The sequence below is a fragment of the Protopterus annectens genome, chromosome 15.part0, assembly GCF_019279795.1.
Source record: "Protopterus annectens isolate FY-2018-M chromosome 15.part0, PAN1.0, whole genome shotgun sequence".
NCBI lineage: Eukaryota > Metazoa > Chordata > Ceratodontiformes > Protopteridae > Protopterus > Protopterus annectens.
The window spans coordinates 392860089-392879841 of NC_056749.1; the positions used below are offsets into that span (position 1 = coordinate 392860089).

Consider the following 19753-nt stretch of genomic DNA (forward strand, 5'->3'; position numbering starts at 1 on the left):
CCACTTATCTGGAAAAATAATAGAAACAAAAATCACTTTGCAAAACAGATTTTACTTACATGATATAGGGGGACAGTGTTGCTCTCTGCTAGTGCAAAGTTCACAATGTCCTGTTGGCTTGGTTCAAGTCGTACTGTGGATGTCAGGAGTGTAGGACTAATGGGAAAGTTGGGGCTGCTTGGGTTTTTATTCTTTTTTCTTGACCTGTGGCCTGTTTCTCTTTTGCCTTCCCTTTGATTTACTGGCTCCTCCTGAATAACAAGGATCTTATCATCACTCAGGTAGTGCAGCAATGAATTCTCAGAGTCTGTTGCAAGAAACGAAGATTGAAAACAAGGTAAGAGGCAAGCTATGCTATTATATATGCAGTCATTTCACAGCTTCTTATAAACAGGCAGATTGCATTTCCTTATTATAGCTCAGCCTGCAATACACACTATGAAAGTGATCACAGGAACTTTTCAGCCCACACCCTCTTTCTACAACCAGGTGGTTTTTATTTTTAGAAAATGTACCATGAAATAAAATACAAGTGAAATATAATTTTTTTCCAGTTTAGCCAAATGTTTAGCTGTGTTTGAAAATACTGTCTAATATTAGAGTTTTCTGTTTGAGTTTGTAGGCAAGTGGTAAATAAATTGTGTATCGCTTCTTGTTTTCAGGTTGAGCATTTGTTATTTATGTACTTTACACTGCTGCATTACTGAAATCTTTATTTTCTGTTGTCTACAGACACTCCAACACAGTTAATATAGCTAACAGTATTTAGAGACAAAAAAACCTAGAATTTAAGGGAACCACATCACAGCCTGCAAAACTGGCACTCACACAAAAGTGGAATGAGGATAGTAATACGCTGGTTGTAAATTAATGAGAAATTGCAAAATGTGAACACAGGGTTGGCAGCAGGCAGTTTCTGATATTTCCATTTCATGTACACATTTGTGGATTATTTGTTTTTAGTCCTTTGCCTTCTATTGCAATCATAAAGTCAGATGACAAAGAAGACCCTTTTGCATGGGAAGGGTGGTACATAGCTTAAAGTAACAAATTTACAGTAAAATGACAAAGTAGGCAACAAAATCGACGAGGAACTTTGCATCATTTGTTGTAGTTTAAATTCAGACCATTACTGTTTTTAAATATGTAAAATGTGAGATTACCTGCAGTTCTTTTCATCATTTCTTGCATTCAGAAGACAACTGTCTTTTCAATCAAGTTTGTCTGATCAAGAAGTATTATACAAACCAGGAGTCTAAATCAAGTAATCCACTTTTTTTTCCTTAAGATGCGTGGCATTAGAATTTGAAAATCTTAGTCTAAGAGTGAGGAAAGCAAAGCTCCATTCCATGCACAAAGCCATTTTGCTGTTTTTGTGACTCTTCATGATGGAGGCTAGGAGGACCGCATCACAAGTGTCAAGAAAAGGTGATAAATGTACAAAACATAGGTCTGTGTTGGATTAATGGATTACACCTGTCAGGGAGGAGAACTGGGAACCTAAGTGATGGGTTTGTGTGTTACTTCAGCCAATATACAATATAACTGTAGGAAAGTATGGAATGAGACAAAGCATGTCCTCTATCTTCCAAACATAAGAGATGATATAATCCTCTACTATGAGAAATACAACAGGAACCGCAATGTAAAAAATGCGTTATAAATACAACTGAAGTGAATAGGAACAAGGCAAAGGAAGATATTGGGTAATGAAAACAATGCGACAGCACATGCAAAAATCTATTGAACACAGTTGTATTGCTAGAGGAACAATGCCTTGTAACAGAAACATGGCACACAGAAAGCACAACAGCAAGCAATGTAAGTCTCCATTTACTGGAGGAGCATCACAGAAAAAGAAAGAATGCAATCCTCTAAATAAGAAATGGTTAGTAGGACATGAAAATTAAGTAAATGATGAAAAGAGATAGCAAAAATTACATGAAAGACTGATACAGTCAATACAAACATCATAGAAACCTCTTGATAAAATGAGGGGAAACAATAAAATCTCAAATGACACTGCTAAAGACAGCAAAAATATGTTTTGTTGGTGAATGAATTCATAATGCTAGATATTAACTAAAACAACTTGGCTGCAATCATGTATCAAAGAACTGTTCCAGATGCAATGGAAGGGGAGACATTCACAAAATGAATACTAGTCACTATTCAAGAAAGAACACCGAGAGATGAAAAAGAAAACTGAGACAGGACCGCAGAGTGAAATGGTGATGTAACAAGCGATCATCCTCTCCACCTAACTCACTAGTGTACTAACCGTGAGGGGTCATTTCTGCTTAGGCTTCTAAGCTATGAATGGTTCAGCACTCTTTCTACTCCATTACCTCATTTAGATGTCAGCATGTCACAAGTGAAGGCACATAATCAAAAACAAAGAACAAATATGGTTTTCCAGTAAGCCAGCATCAAGGCTGAGTGAAATACCTAGCTTTAGGAAATCTAAGAAAGCACGGAAGCAGAACAAGAAGAGTGAGTAAGCAGGAAACAGACAGCAGCAAGAAAGTTCGAAAATCAAAGGAGCAGACAGAAGTAAAGGCAGCCACTGCAGTCAAGAAATGAGATACAAGGAATTCTGCATATTTTAGAGAACAAGGGAAGCCAGAAAGGAAGATAATGAAACCAAATGAAATGATTGTTGAATGGATATAAATTTGTGAAAGGCAGTGCTTCTAGACTAATATTTCAGAACAATATTCATAAAAGAAGACGGAGGGAAAATGGAGTGTCTATTCAGGGGGTAGACCATGATAAGAGGATTAAGTACCAGTCCTTTCATTTTATTTATTTATTTATTTACTGGCATTTGTTTACATGGAAAGTCCACTGGGCCAGGAGAGCCCATTTTCAGTGGAGGCCCGGTGAGGAAAGCTCCAATGTAAGAAAAGAGTTACATACAGAATTACATAAAGTTGCAAGAAAGAAAAAAATATATATGTATGTATATATATATATATATATATATATATACAAATTCCAAAAAATTTTAATAGAAATTACATAGCATGACATAGACCTGATAAAAACAGAAATAATACAAAAAGGTTCAACATAGTTCTAGTATAGAAGGACAATAATAACAGGCTGTAATACAAAGTAAAACACAAATAAATTTAGGATCAGAGTGTAATGAGCATCAAGAAACGCATATGACTTTGGCATTAAATAGAACAGTCTATTAGATTATAGGAATATAACATAGTGAGAAAGGCATAGACAATGTTACTTTATAAATGAAAAATGGGAAGGAAGGAAAGAGAGGTAGAAGAGACAAAGTAAATAATAATGACAGTAACTAGAGAGAAGGCAGAGGAAAATAGGGAAGTGGAAATAAAAGAAAGGGGGAGAGGTGGTAAAGTGTTAGGAAGAAGCTAGAGGAGGACTAAAAGAGAAAGAGGAGAGGTGGTAAGGTGTTAGGAAGTAGCAAGAGGAGGACTAAAGGAGAAAGAGGAGAGGTGGTAAGGTGTTAGGAAAAAGCAAGAGGAGGACTAAAGAGAAAGAGGAGAGGTGGTAAGGTGTTAGGAAGTAGCAAGAGGAGGACTAAAAGAGAAAGAGGAGAGGTGGTAAGGTGTTAGGAAGTAGTAAGAGGAGGACTAAAAGAGAAAGAGGAGAGGTGGTAAGGTGTTAGGAAGTAGCAAGAGGAGGACTAAAGGAGAAAGAGGAGAGGTGGTAAGGTGTTAGGAAAAAGCAAGAGGAGGACTAAAAGAGAAAGAGGAGAGGTGGTAAGGTGTTAGGAAGTAGCAAGAGGAGGACTAAAAGAGAAAGAGGAGAGGTGGTAAGGTGTTAGGAAGTAGCAAGAGGAGGACTAAAGAGAAAGAGGAGAGGTGGTAAGGTGTTAGGAAGTAGCAAGAGGAGGACTAAAAGAGAAAGAGGAGAGGTGGTAAGGTGTTAGGAAGTAGCAAGAGGAGGACTAAAAGAGAAAGAGGAGAGGTGGTAAGGTGTTAGGAAGTAGCAAGAGGAGGACTAAAGGAGAAAGAGGAGAGGTGGTAAGGTGTTAGGAAAAAGCAAGAGGAGGACTAAAAGAGAAAGAGGAGAGGTGGTAAGGTGTTAGGAAGTAGCAAGAGGAGGACTAAAAGAGAAAGAGGAGAGATGGTAAGGTGTTAGGAAGTAGCAAGAGGAGGACTAAAAGAGAAAGAGGAGAGGTGGTAAGGTGTTAGGAAGTAGCAAGAGGAAGACTAAAGGAGAAAGAGGAGAGGTGGTAAGGTGTTAGGAAGAAGCAAGAGGAGGACTAAAAGAGAAAGAGGAGAGGTGGTAAGGTGTTAGGAAGTAGCAAGAGGAGGACTAAAAGAGAAAGAGGAGAGGTGGTAAGGTGTTAGGAAGTAGCAAGAGGAGGACTAAAGAGAAAGAGGAGAGGTGGTAAGGTGTTAGGAAGTAGCAAGAGGAGGACTAAAAGAGAAAGAGGAGAGGTGGTAAGGTGTTAGGAAGTAGCAAGAGGAGGACTAAAAGAGAAAGAGGAGAGGTGGTAAGGTGTTAGGAAGTAGCAAGAGGAGGACTAAAAGAGAAAGAGGAGAGGTGGTAAGGTGTTAGGAAGTAGCAAGAAGAGGACTAAAAGAGAAAGAGGAGAGGTGGTAAGGTGTTAGGAAGTAGCAAGAGGAGGACTAAAGAGAAAGAGGAGAGGTGGTAAGGTGTTAGGAAGTAGCAAGAGGAGGACTAAAAGAGAAAGAGGAGAGGTGGTAAGGTGTTAGGAAGTAGCAAGAAGAGGACTAAAAGAGAAAGAGGAGAGGTGGTAAGGTGTTAGGAAGTAGCAAGAGGAGGACTAAAAGAGAAAGAGGAGAGGTGGTAAGGTGTTAGGAAGTAGCAAGAGGAGGAATAAAAGAGAAAGAGGAGAGGTGGTAAGGTGTTAGGAAGTAGCAAGAGGAGGACTAAAAGAGAAAGAGGAGAGGTGGTAAGGTGTTAGGAAGTAGCAAGAGGAGGACTAAAGAGAAAGAGGAGAGGTGGTAAGGTGTTAGGAAGTAGCAAGAGGAGGACTAAAAGAGAAAGAGGAGAGGTGGTAAGGTGTTAGGAAGTAGCAAGAGGAGGACTAAAAGAGAAAGAGGAGAGGTGGTAAGGTGTTAGGAAGTAGCAAGAGAAGGACTAAAGAGAAAGAGGAGAGGTGGTAAGGTGTTAGGAAGTAGCAAGAGGAGGACTACAAGAGAAAGAGGACAGGTGGTAAGGTGTTAGGAAGTAGCAAGAGAAGGACTAAAAGAGAAAGAGGAGAGGTGGTAAGGTGTTAGGAAGTAGCAAGAGGAGGACTAAAAGAGAAAGAGGAGAGGTGGTAAGGTGTTAGGAAGTAGCAAGAGGAGGACTAAAAGAGAAAGAGGAGAGGTGGTAAGGTGTTAGGAAGTAGCAAGAGGAGGACTAAAAGAGAAAGAGGAGAGGTGGTAAGGTGTTAGGAAGTAGCAAGAGGAGGACTAAAAGAGAAGAGGTGGTAAGGTGTTAGGAAGAAGCTAGAGGAGGACTAAAAGAGAAAGAGGAGAGGTGGTAAGGTGTTAGGAAGTAGCAAGAGGAGGACTAAAAGAGAAAGAGGAGAGGTGGTAAGGTGTTAGGAAGTAGCAAGAGGAGGACTAAAAGAGAAAGAGGAGAGGTGGTAAGGTGTTAGGAAGTAGCAAGAGGAGGAGTAAAACATAAACAAATTGTTAGGAAGTACAAAGAAAACACATTTTTTTGCAGAAGCTGAATTAGACAGTTTCATGGTTCAGTTGGTAGAGTTAAATTATGCCAGAGTGGATAATACAGCAGTTAATATCCATTTGGTGAGAAGATGATTGTGTAGTGTACTTTTAAAGTTGGAAGGGCATTGTTGTAAGTGGACAGAAGGAGGTAGGTTATTCCATATTTTGGCAATAATCCAGGAGTACAATTAACTGGCCTGCAGGTAGCTTGGGTTTGTGAATTTTGAAAAGGTATTGGTGTTCAGATCATGCAGGCCTGACTGGATTGTATAGGATGAATAAAGAGCTAAGTGCAGGGCAGTCATGAGGCTTGTAAATCAGTTTATGTGTGGTTGTGAGCTGGAGGAGGAGTAGGTAGTGGGAGATTTGTTATAGCATGTTTCTAGTTTTGTTAGGTATAAGTAGATAAATTCTGTTAGGTGAAATGGACACGGACACCTTATAGTCCACATTTAAAAGTGAAATGGGACTGTATGATCAGGACTTTGTAGGACCCTTATCTTGTTTTAAAATAGGTGATATAAGGGAGTACTTCCATGATGGGGGGGGCGGACTGCAGCAGTCATTTTTATTTCTCTATAGACCTTATCCAGTATTTTAACTGCATCATCCGGTTGTATTTTATAAAGTTGTGGTATAAGGCCATCTAAACCCGGCACCTTATTATTTTTTAACTTTTTTATTTGATCTTTTATTTATGTTAAAGTGAATGGTCGATCAATTTTTTATTATTTGTTCACTTGTTAGTTTATTATTTATATTTTCTCTTCGAAAATTTTCAACTATATTATCATTATCTAGGTTATTTGTATTATTATTTACATTTTCATAACATATTTTAAAGCCCTCAAGAATACCTTTAATATCTGTTTTTCTTTCTTTTTGATTATATGTTTTATAATTTATTTGATATGATTTAGTTTATTCATTTTCTTTGACCTAAGAGCAAGTTTATGCAAGCTCAAAAGATTTACTGAATATGTCTGAAGTTTAAGTTTTTCCAGGTTTATTGAAACTTTATGATTTAGAAATTCAACATATTTTGTATTTAAATTTTTAAGTTTAGACTGACTAATAATGTTATTTGGTTTTAGATTTAACTTTTGTGTGTCTATTTTGGCCTGTAGTGTATTCAATTCTTTGTCCCATTCTCTTGTTTCACTAATATGCCAGCTTGTAACTCTTCCACTTCAGTAAGCCTTAAGTGAATCTCACATGACCATGTCAGATACTTCAACATTCATGTTTATTTCTAGGACATTTTTGATCTCTTAAACATACCAGTCCTTAAATCCTTTTATTTTAATGTATGCTGATAATCTCCTGTGTATTAAATTGTCAGTGTTTAAAATAATATTAAATATTTATAGCATTATGGTCTGATAATGGGCATGAAATGACTGAAACTTCTCTGATATGTGATAACAGATTGCTTGAGGCAAAACTTTTATCAATATCTGTTTGTGTTTCATATCTATATGAATAATGGATAAAGTGAAGTGAGTTTGTTTTCCTTAGCAGATATATATAATTTAAATTCATTAAATTTACAAACTTTTGTGTTTGGCTGAAGATGTGATTCTCAGCAGTGGTATCTTTGTTAGATACAATACAATTAAAATCAGCAGCCATTATGACTTCACCTTTCATGTAATAAGCTATGGTGTCTAAGTAATTTTTGCATCTTTAGCTCCAGCCCCGTGGAATCCAATAAGAGTTTATCAATGTATATATTTTCTGTTACACTAAATTATAACAATGCTTAACATACCATTCTTATCAACATAGGTATCTTTTAGTTTAGACATTATGGGCGAGTTCTTCCATAAAATGAGGGTGCCTCTTCTTTTAGGTCAAAAGTCAGAACCTGCTAAAACCAAATAATTGTTTAATGAAAGTTTATTTAACTTTTTATTAATAAATGTGTTTCCTGTAGAAATACTATTTGAGCTTTTTGTAATTACAAGTATTTGCTCAGACACCCCCTCTTTACTGGATTATTCAATCCATTAATATTAATAGATATGCAGTTAAAATCAGACATTTATCCAAGCAGATAAAAAAAAAACAGGTATAATGAAATCACATTTATGCACAGAACTCAGTATATACTTTATATATAACAATATGAAATCTTCAGCTATGGACAAAATGTCTGAAACAAATAAAAATTACCTAATGATATAACCCTAAAACATTCTACCATGGAAAAACATATTCCTAGTTTGTTGAAAAAGACAAACAAACTGCATCTTAAACTCTCCATTAACAACACTTAGCTCATGCTTCTGCTTCATATTAACGTGTCTTGTATTGTCAGTACGCATCATCTTAAAAAAGCACATCAGGGACTTATTATGAATAAGAAAAGTTAAACAGGTGTTCAGAAGCTTTATTATAAGTTGACTAAACTGAATATCTTTCCCGGTACCTTACATTATTGCCCTGGCCTACTACAGGGAGGAAGTCAGTTGTCATTTTCATTTATACAATGGCCCCCCATTAATATTCCAAAACGTGCACGCTGATTGGTCAGTGTGCATGTTGTAAATCAGAGTTATAGTAATAGAAAAAGGTCCGGTCACCCGGACTTTTTCCATTAGTATAACTCTTTTTTTTTTTTTACAGCAATGGAGAACGGCTGATCTACGTTGCTTTTTACAACCTGTCTCGCTATGTTAAACCCATTTAACATAGCAAGACACTTTAAAAAGCAACGGAGATCTTGCTTTCTCCATTGCTTTTTTCAAAACTGTCTCGCTATGTTAAATGGGTTTAATCTAGCGAGACAACTTTAAAAAAAAGCAACGGAGATTCTCCGTTGCTTCTTTGAAAGCTGTCTCACTATGTTAAACTCATTTAACATAGCGATAGAGGTTGTAAAAAGCAATGGAGATCTTGCTTTCTCTGTTGCTTTTGCCCACAGCTCTGATGTACTGCGTAAGTATACGCATGCACAGTACATCAGAACTTCCGCAGAATACCAGACAGCTGCAGAAGGGCAGCAAGGAGGCATTATACAATGCCATTATTTAAGAAAAGTAATTATTTTTTTCTTAAATAATGTCATTGTGTAACAGCAATAACCCACTTCTGGGTGTGGGTAATGCTGGATTTACCCATGGTTGGCTTTGTTTGGCCACTTGGGCTTTTCCCACGTGACCAAACCACACCAACCGTGGGTAAATCCAGCATTACCTACACCCAGGCGTGGGTTATTGCTATAACATTTAATAATTAATAGGTCAGATGATTTTATATTTTTTATTTTTATTTTATATTTTTTCTGTTTTATCTACTATATGTAAAGTTGTTTATAGACTCATAAGTTTGTAAATTAGTACCAGGCTAACTTCCCTCATGGACCATTCCAAGCCCAGCTAATTTCCAGATGTGAGTATCAAATCCTGCACATTGTGGTGAATACCTTAACCACTATGCCAGCCTCCTACCCTTGTAGACACATTGATATTCTTTATTTACTTAGTCTGATCTCTTCTTATTTCTGTTTGAATACTATGTCTTGTACTATTACTATATTCCTAGGTTTTATAGCAATAATAATAATTTTGTTCAATATTGAGCTCAGAAAAACAAGGAATCAAATATTCATAAAAATATTGACAATATATTTGTGTCCATACAATTATTTGACAATAATAGCATTAACCCCAAATAATTGGGATTGCTACGTCAATAACATAGGACCATAACCAATCATGAATCAAAGGGACAATAACAGCCAAGGTGGATAAGGGCCAAATGCTGGCCAGTTCCAAATTTGCTATGTCCCTTCACAAAAGTTGTGGGAACCTGCTGTCTGGACAAAAAACAATTGTTTGATCTATTTATATTGAATAAAAACTGTGAAGGGTCAAAAGACAAAACCCTGGGTCAGGAGAAGAGAGTACTCTTGTAGTTATGGAGAGATAGTGAGGAATACAGCTGGACCCAATAGGCATATAATCATTATTTTGTTATCATAACCTGGGAGCAACAGTATAACACAAGACCAGTGAAAAATCAGTGGACATCAAATAAAATCAAATGCTATCTAAAATCTATGCTGACCTCTTCATGGCCTTCACTGAAGATCAGATCATTTATGACAACAGCCATAACATATATTTGGATGAAATCGACATCTGGAGATGTTATCTGGATGATTGCTGGACGGTATGGAGGGCAGATGTGGAGTATTTAACTGAATTCATTTCTTATCTAAATGACAACAAATGGGGTCTACATTTTACAGCAAACTATCATGTAAGTACCATTACCTTTCTTGATGTTTTGATCAATAGACAACCTGATCATACTTTAAGCACACAGGTCATCAGGAAGTACCCCGAATATAACAATGTCCTCCATGCAGCAAGCTTTCATCCACCTCACATTGCTAGAAACATCCCGAAATTTCAATTTATACGTATGAGGTGGATTTCTTCTCATGAAGCTTCTTTTCAATAACACAGACGGGACCTGACTAACAGATTCAGATCAAGGGGATACCAGATGGGACACGTTCTGCAAGCCAGCAACTGGGCCAACACACTACACAGGGAGGACTTGTTAACCTACAAACCACGGAACAGGGGTGAACCACAACCTATCAGGTTTGTAACCACTTATGCCAGAAACTCTGATTTATTAATCAACAGCATATATAGACACTGGAACATATTACAACGTGATCAAGAATTAGCTAATATAATACCGGACAAATGCCTTTTTTCATTTCGCAAAGGTAAGAACTTGGCATCTTGCTTCAATAATTATAAACATACACATGACACTGGACATACTCACTTGCAACAAACCACCCTGACTGGTGAACCTTTGATTGGCTGCTTCCCATGTGGCCACTGTACCAATTGTAATAAAGTCACCAAGTCTAAACAATTTATGAGTAGAAATTGTGCCATGGTCTATGACATCCAATTTTTTGCTAATTGCAGCAGCGACTGGTTAGTCTATTTGGCAACATGCACCTGCGGGTCCTTTTACATTGGACAAACATCTCGTCCTCTCAGGCTTAGAATTTCTGAATATGTAAGTAACATTAAAAATAAAAAAGCTAATAATGCTTTGTATAAACACTGTCTGGCACACAAAACTGCAAAATTCACTTTCATGATTATTGATATGGTCAAGCGCAATAAATCCAACAAAATCAGATGGCGTTCTATTTTAGATTCTAAAGAAAAGAAATGGATTGTAAAACTAGGTGGATTGTTTCCACCTGGCCTTAATGAGCAATTTTGAAAATGAGCCAGTGGAGTTGCACTTGTATGTATTTAAACTCTAGCATTTGACTCTTCTGGTTTACACTGATGAAGGCTGTGTTTTTTTACCAGCCGAAACCGGTCTGGTTATTTGTTTTTATGCTATTATAATTAATAAATGTTATTTCCAGGTCACAGTTTGCTGGTTCAACTTCTTTTTTTTGGATCTTATTTGCTTTTTGGAGCCGTGCAATTGTCCTCATGCAGGAGGTTGATTTTGGGTGTTAAATATAGCCAACCAAGTGAAGAGTAGCCATAAAGCCTTTTTTAATTATGATAGAAATCTCAGAAATAATGCCCAGCACTTTGCAGAACAAAAAGTAAATTATATCACATAGTCAGAACCAGAGAACATAGTCTATCTACTAGCAGACAAATTCAGCTCCAGCTTCACGCTGTCTACTCTACAAGATATTCAGACCATTTATCTACAATTACACCTCCCTCAAATCCCCAAGAACAGATTCTTAAAGCACTAATGGGGTCAGATAACACACCAGGCTGCCTAACTGGCAAGCCTGAAACATGACTGCCTGACTGTCTACAGACTATTCAATACCAGCCTAAAAACAAGTTTTGTTCCAGATGAATGTACAGCAGCAGTCATTCCTTTGCACAAAGATGTGGCTTCGATGGACACAGATACTTATAGACCCATAAGCCTAGCTAGTCTCATCTGTAACACTATGGAAAGGATCATTATGGAAGGATATAGGTAAACTAAAGAATCTCTGCTGAGGCCAGTTTGGATTTGTCAAGAGAAGGTCCTATCTACTTAACCTGGTTGACTTTTTCAAAAAAGTTACTGAAGCAACGAACAAGGGTAAAGGGTATGCAATGGTATTTAACACTTTCTTAAACTTTGGTATAAAAGATACATTTTCCCAGCTGAATGTCAATCCCTTTGTAACTCACTGGATAGCAAATTATCTCACAAACAGAACCCAGGAAGGTTGGGGTGGGTGGCTCGACTTCTTCCGAAAGTCCTGTCACTAGCAGTGTACCCCAAAGATTTAGTCCTTGGGTCACTCCTCTTTGAAATTCTTTGAAAAATTAAGGTCAAAGCTAATGTTAAGAGTTTGTGGCCAAAGATATTTGCAGATGACTACAGGCTTGGAGCCATCACAATCTCCCCAGAGGTCATCAAGATCCTCCAAGAGAGCCTGTCCTCACAAATGGCTGCTTTCAAAGTCATGGAGTAAAGCTAAATTCCAGGAAGTGTCCAAGCATATCTTTCAAAAGCATGACTCCCCTTGTACCTATTACATTAACAACATACTTCTGAATATAAATTGATCCTGTACTTAGGGATCGGGGAACCAACGTCAACTATGAAATGTCCTTTGATAACCATGCATTCACAGTTGTAAGAAAGTCCTTTATCATCACACAGCTTATATCCAAAGGTATTATATTCAGGCCTAGGGATGCAATCTGTATTGTACTTGGCATCAATTAAGATGATCATTCAGTATAATGCCCCTTTCAGTATTTACCTGTTCAAATACTTGTCAAAACTGAACAACCACAATACTTTCTCCCTAAACAAAATCAAGGGCCTAAATTGTAGATTATGTAGACCATCTCAAAGCCTTGTCTGTCTTCTCAGTGTCATACAAGATACTGAGAAGGAAATTTTACCTCACGTATTGAGCTTCAGCAGACCATACTCTGTCAGAACTACTACACATTTGCATGTCCAGTAGTATTATAAATGCTTGCTGAATGGATCTCAGTCTCTTTTGCAAAGTAAACAGAATATGCTGGAGAAATAGGTATGCATCACAGAGAATACCACTTCTATGAGACCATCTCCTTCTGCCAGACCTGCTACACATCACAAGTCCAAGAGTATCATAAACATATAATCAAGTTATTTCTCACTCTCTCTTGCAAAATAGAAAGGTTTGTATCACCAAGAAAACCATTTCTATGGAATCATCTTCCACTCTATGTAAAGCAAAGTACTGCTCTCACTCTATTCAAGTGTAGTTTAGATGAATAGCTGGGAAACCCCATATTCACCCCTGGTTTAGCACCCCTGTCCCTCGTGGATAGGGTAAACATAAATGTCCTTGCATATCCTTGTTTAGCCGAGCTCTGGGTTATTCATAAGCAAGTCAAGGCTTTTTAAGATCCTCCCAGATCAATATCCTAGCAAGTACCTAGAAACCTTAGAAGGGAAACTAACAAATTGTTGACTACATGGTCACCGAGAAAGAGGCAGCTCTCAAGAGAGTAAGGTGCAAATCATGGAAAGACCTAGTAGAATCACACATAGTAGAATGGATCCTTCTGGTATTGAGCTCAGTTGAAATACCGCAGTTTGGGTGAAATACAGAGTCAGTTGAATATTTGGAGAGATTTATACAGGAATTCAATCAGGAGGGTATGTCCAAGCTATTTGATTTTTTTTTATAAAGTGTTATACGCAAATTAGATGTCCCACCTGGTGTATGGGGAAGGAAGCTCATCAGAGGTTACAGTCCCCAGATATTGAGCATTCTCCCAATTGCCTATTACCATCAACCAGGCAAATTAAGTTAGTATTGGTCAAGTCAGTGCAGTTGAGGAAGACCAGGGTTTAATTAATATCCCAGACCAGGGCACTCTTCAGCAGAGCTCAACAATTATGTTTTGAATCCCATCTTTGGTTAAACAGAAGATATGCCAATTGGAGAATGTCAGCATTTTTGACTTAGAAGAGGCTGATGGCATTTTCCCATCAAGTGCTGCTTTTATTAACCTATAGGATAATGCTATGTGAAGTGCATCACTTGAGAAGAGGTTTGTCCAAGCATTGTTATGACCACATAGTCTGTAATCTCAAGGCAGTCAACAAGTCCTTGAAATGGGAGGATCATCATGCTGATACGTGGTTAGAGTCGTGTTTTCCTGAAGGGGGAGCAGCAATGACAAAAAGTTCAAGCCTTCTTCAGCTTTCAGTACTCAAACACACATGGTAATCATGTAGATTTGCATGTTTTTATCTCAGTGGGGAGGTGAGGACTCAGTTGCCAAATGCTGGTTCAAGGATGGGTTTAAAGGTTGTAAGCCTGATGATATTCCTTAGGTCAAGCCATGGGGTTTCTTGGCAAACTGCTAGGAGATCAAACTCTTTTCATGGATTCAAGCAGACATTCACATAATCACTTGCCTATCTTAAAACAATTCATTGTGTTTATCTGGGTGGTAAAAATGTCCTGTTATATGACCTGACCAGTTTAAAAGTTTTGATTAAAAAAATCCTCCGGCTCCATTTAGGTACAGTCCCTTCTTAAGTTAATGGCCCTCCACAGCTTACCCATCAGTTTGACATTTTCTGCTAAATACATCTTCAGTGCTTGTAATGTACTTGCTGGCAACTTATCTTGTTTGCAGGACCTGAGATTTCATCATTTGGCCCCAAAATCACAAGACTCACCCAGTTATATTATGGAGTATTTGTTGATGATTTAGTAGGAGCAGTCAACTTGGGTTTGCTCTTTGGACATTCTGGTCTTTCCAAATGAGCCTTCCTCAAGAAAAGAGACTTTGGTCAATTCATCTGGCAATGTATTAACCTTATGCTTGGCTATGAAAAAGGAACCCAGAATAGCCAGGGTGCATTTACAAGGTTTTAGATTTCTTAAGAGAGTCTCTAGTTTACAGAATGATGCTAAGTACTAGATGATCAGAAGATTACTTAACAGTTTGGATATGCTCTGGGGAGTGGTTACATACTACAGGTGTCTCACTGGGAAAAAATCTTTTTCAAACTATTTTGAGGGTGTTGTTCATTTGGTGGCAAGTGGTTATCATATCTATGCTCTCTGAGCCACATTATTCACTTGGTTAAATGTGGGATTATTCTGCATTAGTGAATTTCTACTCTCAGTGAAGTGGAGTCATATGTCCATAGTGGGTGATTCTGATTAGTTTGGGGGTGCATGGTCCAAAACTGACCAAGTTGGGTTGAGTCATCAGATGATTCTGGATACATTCTTAACTCATTTAATCTGCTCCTGCATTAGATTATCACTCTTAGTCATATTGCCTATTCTGCATGTTACAGTTTAGGCTTCCTGAGTTGGCAACCTCTGGTACCCAAAGACTTAGATGTCTGCTTGCACAAAGTATTAGTCATCCTAGACCTCCCAAGCACTGGCTTGTCATCCCCCTCCTTTCACATGGGCAGAGGCTTGCACTTAACCAGAGAGAGCCAATCCACAGATGTAATCATAAGGACAGGCAAATGGTCTTTAAGAGATTTGTTTGAGTCATATTATATAGGCTTATACCTTAATTTGAGGGTTGTTGTCTGATGTACCATCTGATTTTTACTGATTTAATTACAAATCATGGACAGGATTTGAACTTGGGTCATTCATTTGTTTGTTGGGCAACAGAAAGAGTGAAGGTTTGAGGTGGAGACTAGCACTCCTGAACCTGAGACATTATCTGGAAAGATTTTGGTAGTAAGATTTGGGACCAGATGTTACCACTGTTGAAGCAGCTCTTACCAGGGTAAGGTTAGCCACCAATATAATCTACTTAGGAGAAAATATACATGTTACAATATGCATTTCTACAATTACTTCTCAAAAGAGGAGTATTTAAGCATTTATCTTTCATTGCTCAATGAAGGACTGAAATCATCACTTCAACACTTCCCCAGAGAAGAGAAGGTAAAATTGATGTCATACAATCTATCTGTAGAAAGATAGCTTTTAATTTATATAGCACCATGGAGAAAACAAAGTTTCTGAAAATATTTCAGAGATAAATGGGGCATTTTCTGTAAGCAAATCTATGATAGTCTTGATCTGAAAGGCTGGTAAATTTACAGCAAATGTGCTCTGAATTGGAACTAAGGTTACACTTGGAAATGCATCTTTATAAGGATGATGATTTAGAAGTAAAGTATCATATGTCTACTGTATTGGCCCTTATTTTTGACAACTCTATCTAATGTTCAAGGTATTGTAATGCCTTCCTAGAAAACTGTATAAAATGAATAAACAAATAATTTAAAAAAATGAGCCCCATCTGTTTGTAAACAGAGACAAAATTTATCAGTGTGTTGCAGTTAAAAAATGAGATACCAACTCTGAGGTCCTTTTACAACCTCCTTGATTATGAGATGTACCTCAGTTAATTGTCTGGCATACACATAGATGATCCATATATTGTACACTCCTCGTGCTACATTCAAAATAGACCATATTACTCAAATTATTTGATTGTAATTTTAAGGAATGACTCTGGAATAGAAAGTCTCACCTTAAGTCAGTCAATCTTTTAAAATAATGGTGTCAAATCTTATAACAAATCAGTCCTATAAATGGATATGGTGGTAAGACATCCAGTCTTAAAAAAGTCTTTCAATGGCGATAATTGAAACCATCCTTTCCAATGTGTGGTCTTATTCAGTTTACTGCATGTCAATGTCACATTCAGAAAAGCATGCATGTGGTACAAATATCTTTCTTAATATAAAACTTATTCATTTCTCAGTTTTGCCAGATAACTAGTGTAAGAGATGATGCTATGACTGTGAACTGGGCTTCCTGAGATCCATTAGTGACATGGGAAAAGGAGGAGCAAATGGTAATGACTGCATCATTGTCTGAGGAACAGCAGCTCAGTCTGCTGTAAAACTTACAAATGCTGCAAGATTGTCTGCTTCAGAAAGTTCAGGGTAAGAAATGGGGGTGAGATCCCAACAAGAAATGTGTATTATTTGTAGCTAGCATTGCATGCTAAAAGTAGCCTGTACTGCAGAACGTCTGATCAGTGAGGCTGTCATAAGGTGTGCTTGTGGCATTGTAAATCCCTGATGGGCTCTCCTCTCACCTAACAGAAAGAAATGGGCCAGATGGTTTCATATTTAGCAGAGAAAAAGGAGAAAAGACACAGAGAAAAAGGGAAAAAATAATCATCTAACAGATTTTAAAGCACAGAAGTGAACTAACGTCAATGTTTTCCCTAACTAAACAGATCAAATCCGAAAATCTGTTAAACCAACTGTCTAAAAAACAACTGCAGTGCTACAACAGTGTTATTATCTTCAATGGCTCATTAGCTGCTAACTGCTCCAAAGCCCATTCACTAAATCAGATGCATGTTCATAAAGTTTGAAGTTATCAATAATTCAAGTCATTCTTGCAGAGTACTTGTCTCAGAAACTTGCTTAAGAAAGCAAGATACTGTAAAACTGCAAAAGCATTCAGATGGGAAAATCTTACAATGACTAGGGAATACTTAAAGGACCGTTATTCTGTTGTTACCTCACTAAACAATTAAGTCTTAAATAATAAGAAATGCTATTAGCAAAAGTTCAATAAATGAATCAGAATCACAGCTGATGCATTTGACAGTTATTAGTCATTTTGTACAGAACTATTACACATCTGCACAGTTCTAGCCAGAATGATGTTTTTTCTTGAGCTATGTGAAGTCAGTCTTTCAAATTCTGTATAATGATAACGTTATACAACTGAGGAATCACACAGTTTAAATTAAACATCCCACCCAAAGCAATAAGAAATACCTAAATGTTCATAATGATTAGGTACAGTTAAGACATTTGGACAGACATTTATCCAATTATCATTAATCAAAGGATGTTTTTAATATTTTCATAATGAATGTCAATTTGTAAGTTGAATTCACAAGGCACCAGAGTTTTCAATATGTGTAATATCAAATCCGTCCTCTCTTTTAGGGAAGTCCTGGCAATAATAGTAAGTTTTTCAAAGAAAACTAGAACTAAAAAATACTTGACAAATGTTTCCCATAAACACTGTATAAGAATACTTGGGGAGCTACTGGACTCAGCTGATGTTCATAGCCTAATTCCCTTCAACAATTTACTCTAAGTAACACCTGTGCAGTGTCTTAGAAGGCTTTAATTATTTTGTCAAGTAAGAACAACTTGCATTATATTCTGTAACTACTGGTGCCGGCACTAATATAGAGGAAACAGAACAAGTGCCCACCTACCTTCAATGCTTTACAGAATCAAAAATAGCAACCACCGTATTTTTCTCACATCACCGCATGTTTGTTAGCCATAGCTCTAAACTTTGCCAGCAAACATTTACATTTCTGGTTTTAGCATTCATTTTTAGTATTTGTTGATAGTATTTCTATTTTTAACTTTTCTTTTGTCTTGTAGCTACATGACAGATTTACTTAAACTGACTTTCATATTTTTGATTGAGTACACCCTGTATAACACTGTTGGATATCCTTGGAATGTAAATGAATCAATATGTACTTTGACTATACATTATGTTTTAAAGTCATTGGCATATGAAATTACCCATTTATGATTTTGTTTTTGCAAGAAATAAATTTATAATTCAATAAAAGCACATATGCAGATGGGTCCCCTTCATAATGTTGACCCACAGTTCTTTGACTGTCAAAATGGTGAGACGAAAATGCCATAATTTTTCAAGCACCATCTCAAGGAACATCGTATATCCTCTCCAGGAAAGTAACCACTTGGCCACCATGGTGAACTGTGCCCTTTCTCCACTGTAGTGTGATCTCTGAGTTGGTATATTTAAGTGGGGGGGGGTAAGGGGGTGAAGCCCCAACTTCGGTGGGTGTAATTTGCCACTGTTTGTGATTTTATCATTGGAGGCCAAGTGGTTACTTTCCCAGACAGGATATATGATGTTCCGGGAGTTCATGCTTGTAAACTTACAGTGTTTTCATCTCACTGTTTTGACAGTCGATGAACTGTGGGTCGACATTATGAAGTGGACCTCTCTCTCTCTCTCTCTCTATATATATATATATATATATATATATATATATATATATATATAAATATATGTATATGTGTGTGTGTATGCGTGTGTGTGTGTGTGTGTGTGTGTGTGTGTGTGTGTGTGTGTATAAATAAATAAATAAATAAATATATATATATATATATATATATATATATATATATATATATATATGTGTGTGTGCATGTATATGGTTCTAGGTTATAACACCGACAGCACACAACATCGACAACGACATCACCGACACCACATCATCGACAGCTCACAAACACGACACCACACACACTCAACACATCATCACAACAACCAATAAACAAAACAAATTCCCTGACCAAAAACCACACACACAACACAAGCACACCTAAATCCTAACAAACAAACACTAAACCTTACATACACAACTATCCACTACCCTAACCGAAACCCTAACCCTAAGGTCCGTCACTATCGCACACTAACCTAACCCACTCCCTGACCCTAACTCACTTAACCCGCCCCTAACCCAAACAAATTCACTACTGCACCCTTACCTAACCCGCACCCTAACCCTAACTCACTTAATCCGCCCCTAACCCAAAACATTCACTACTGCACCCTTACCTAACTCGCGCCCTAACCCTAACTCACTTAACCCACCCCTACCCCTGCAGACCGCCAACATCGCACACTTACCTTACTCGCACCCTAACGTCCGTCACTACCGCATACTTACACATCCTTTCCCCATCTCGATGTTCTCCGCGTCGGTGTTTTCATCCATCGATCTTCTCGCGTCGGTGATTTTGCTGTCGGTCTTCTCATCTGTCGACGTTGTAACCTAGACCCATATATATATATATATATATATATATATATATATATATATATATAGATAGATACACACACACACACACACACACTGGATATAAAAAGTGTACACACCCCTGTTAAAATGCCAAGTTTTGTGATATAAAAAAATGAGACCACAATAACTCATTTCAAAACTTTTGCCACTTTTAATGTGACCTATAATCTG

At 37.4% G+C, this 19753-nt stretch overlaps 1 protein-coding gene across 1 annotated transcript in view; it reads right to left on the minus strand.

Moving 5' to 3' along the window:
* Positions 1-19753, minus strand: part of LOC122789836 (connector enhancer of kinase suppressor of ras 2-like) — a 279796-nt gene that overhangs the window by 44942 nt on the left and 215101 nt on the right. Inside the window, exon 3 of the mRNA XM_044057274.1 lies at positions 60-307. Within this exon, the coding sequence (XP_043913209.1) occupies positions 60-307 (248 nt within the window). The remainder of the gene's footprint in view (positions 1-59; positions 308-19753) is intronic.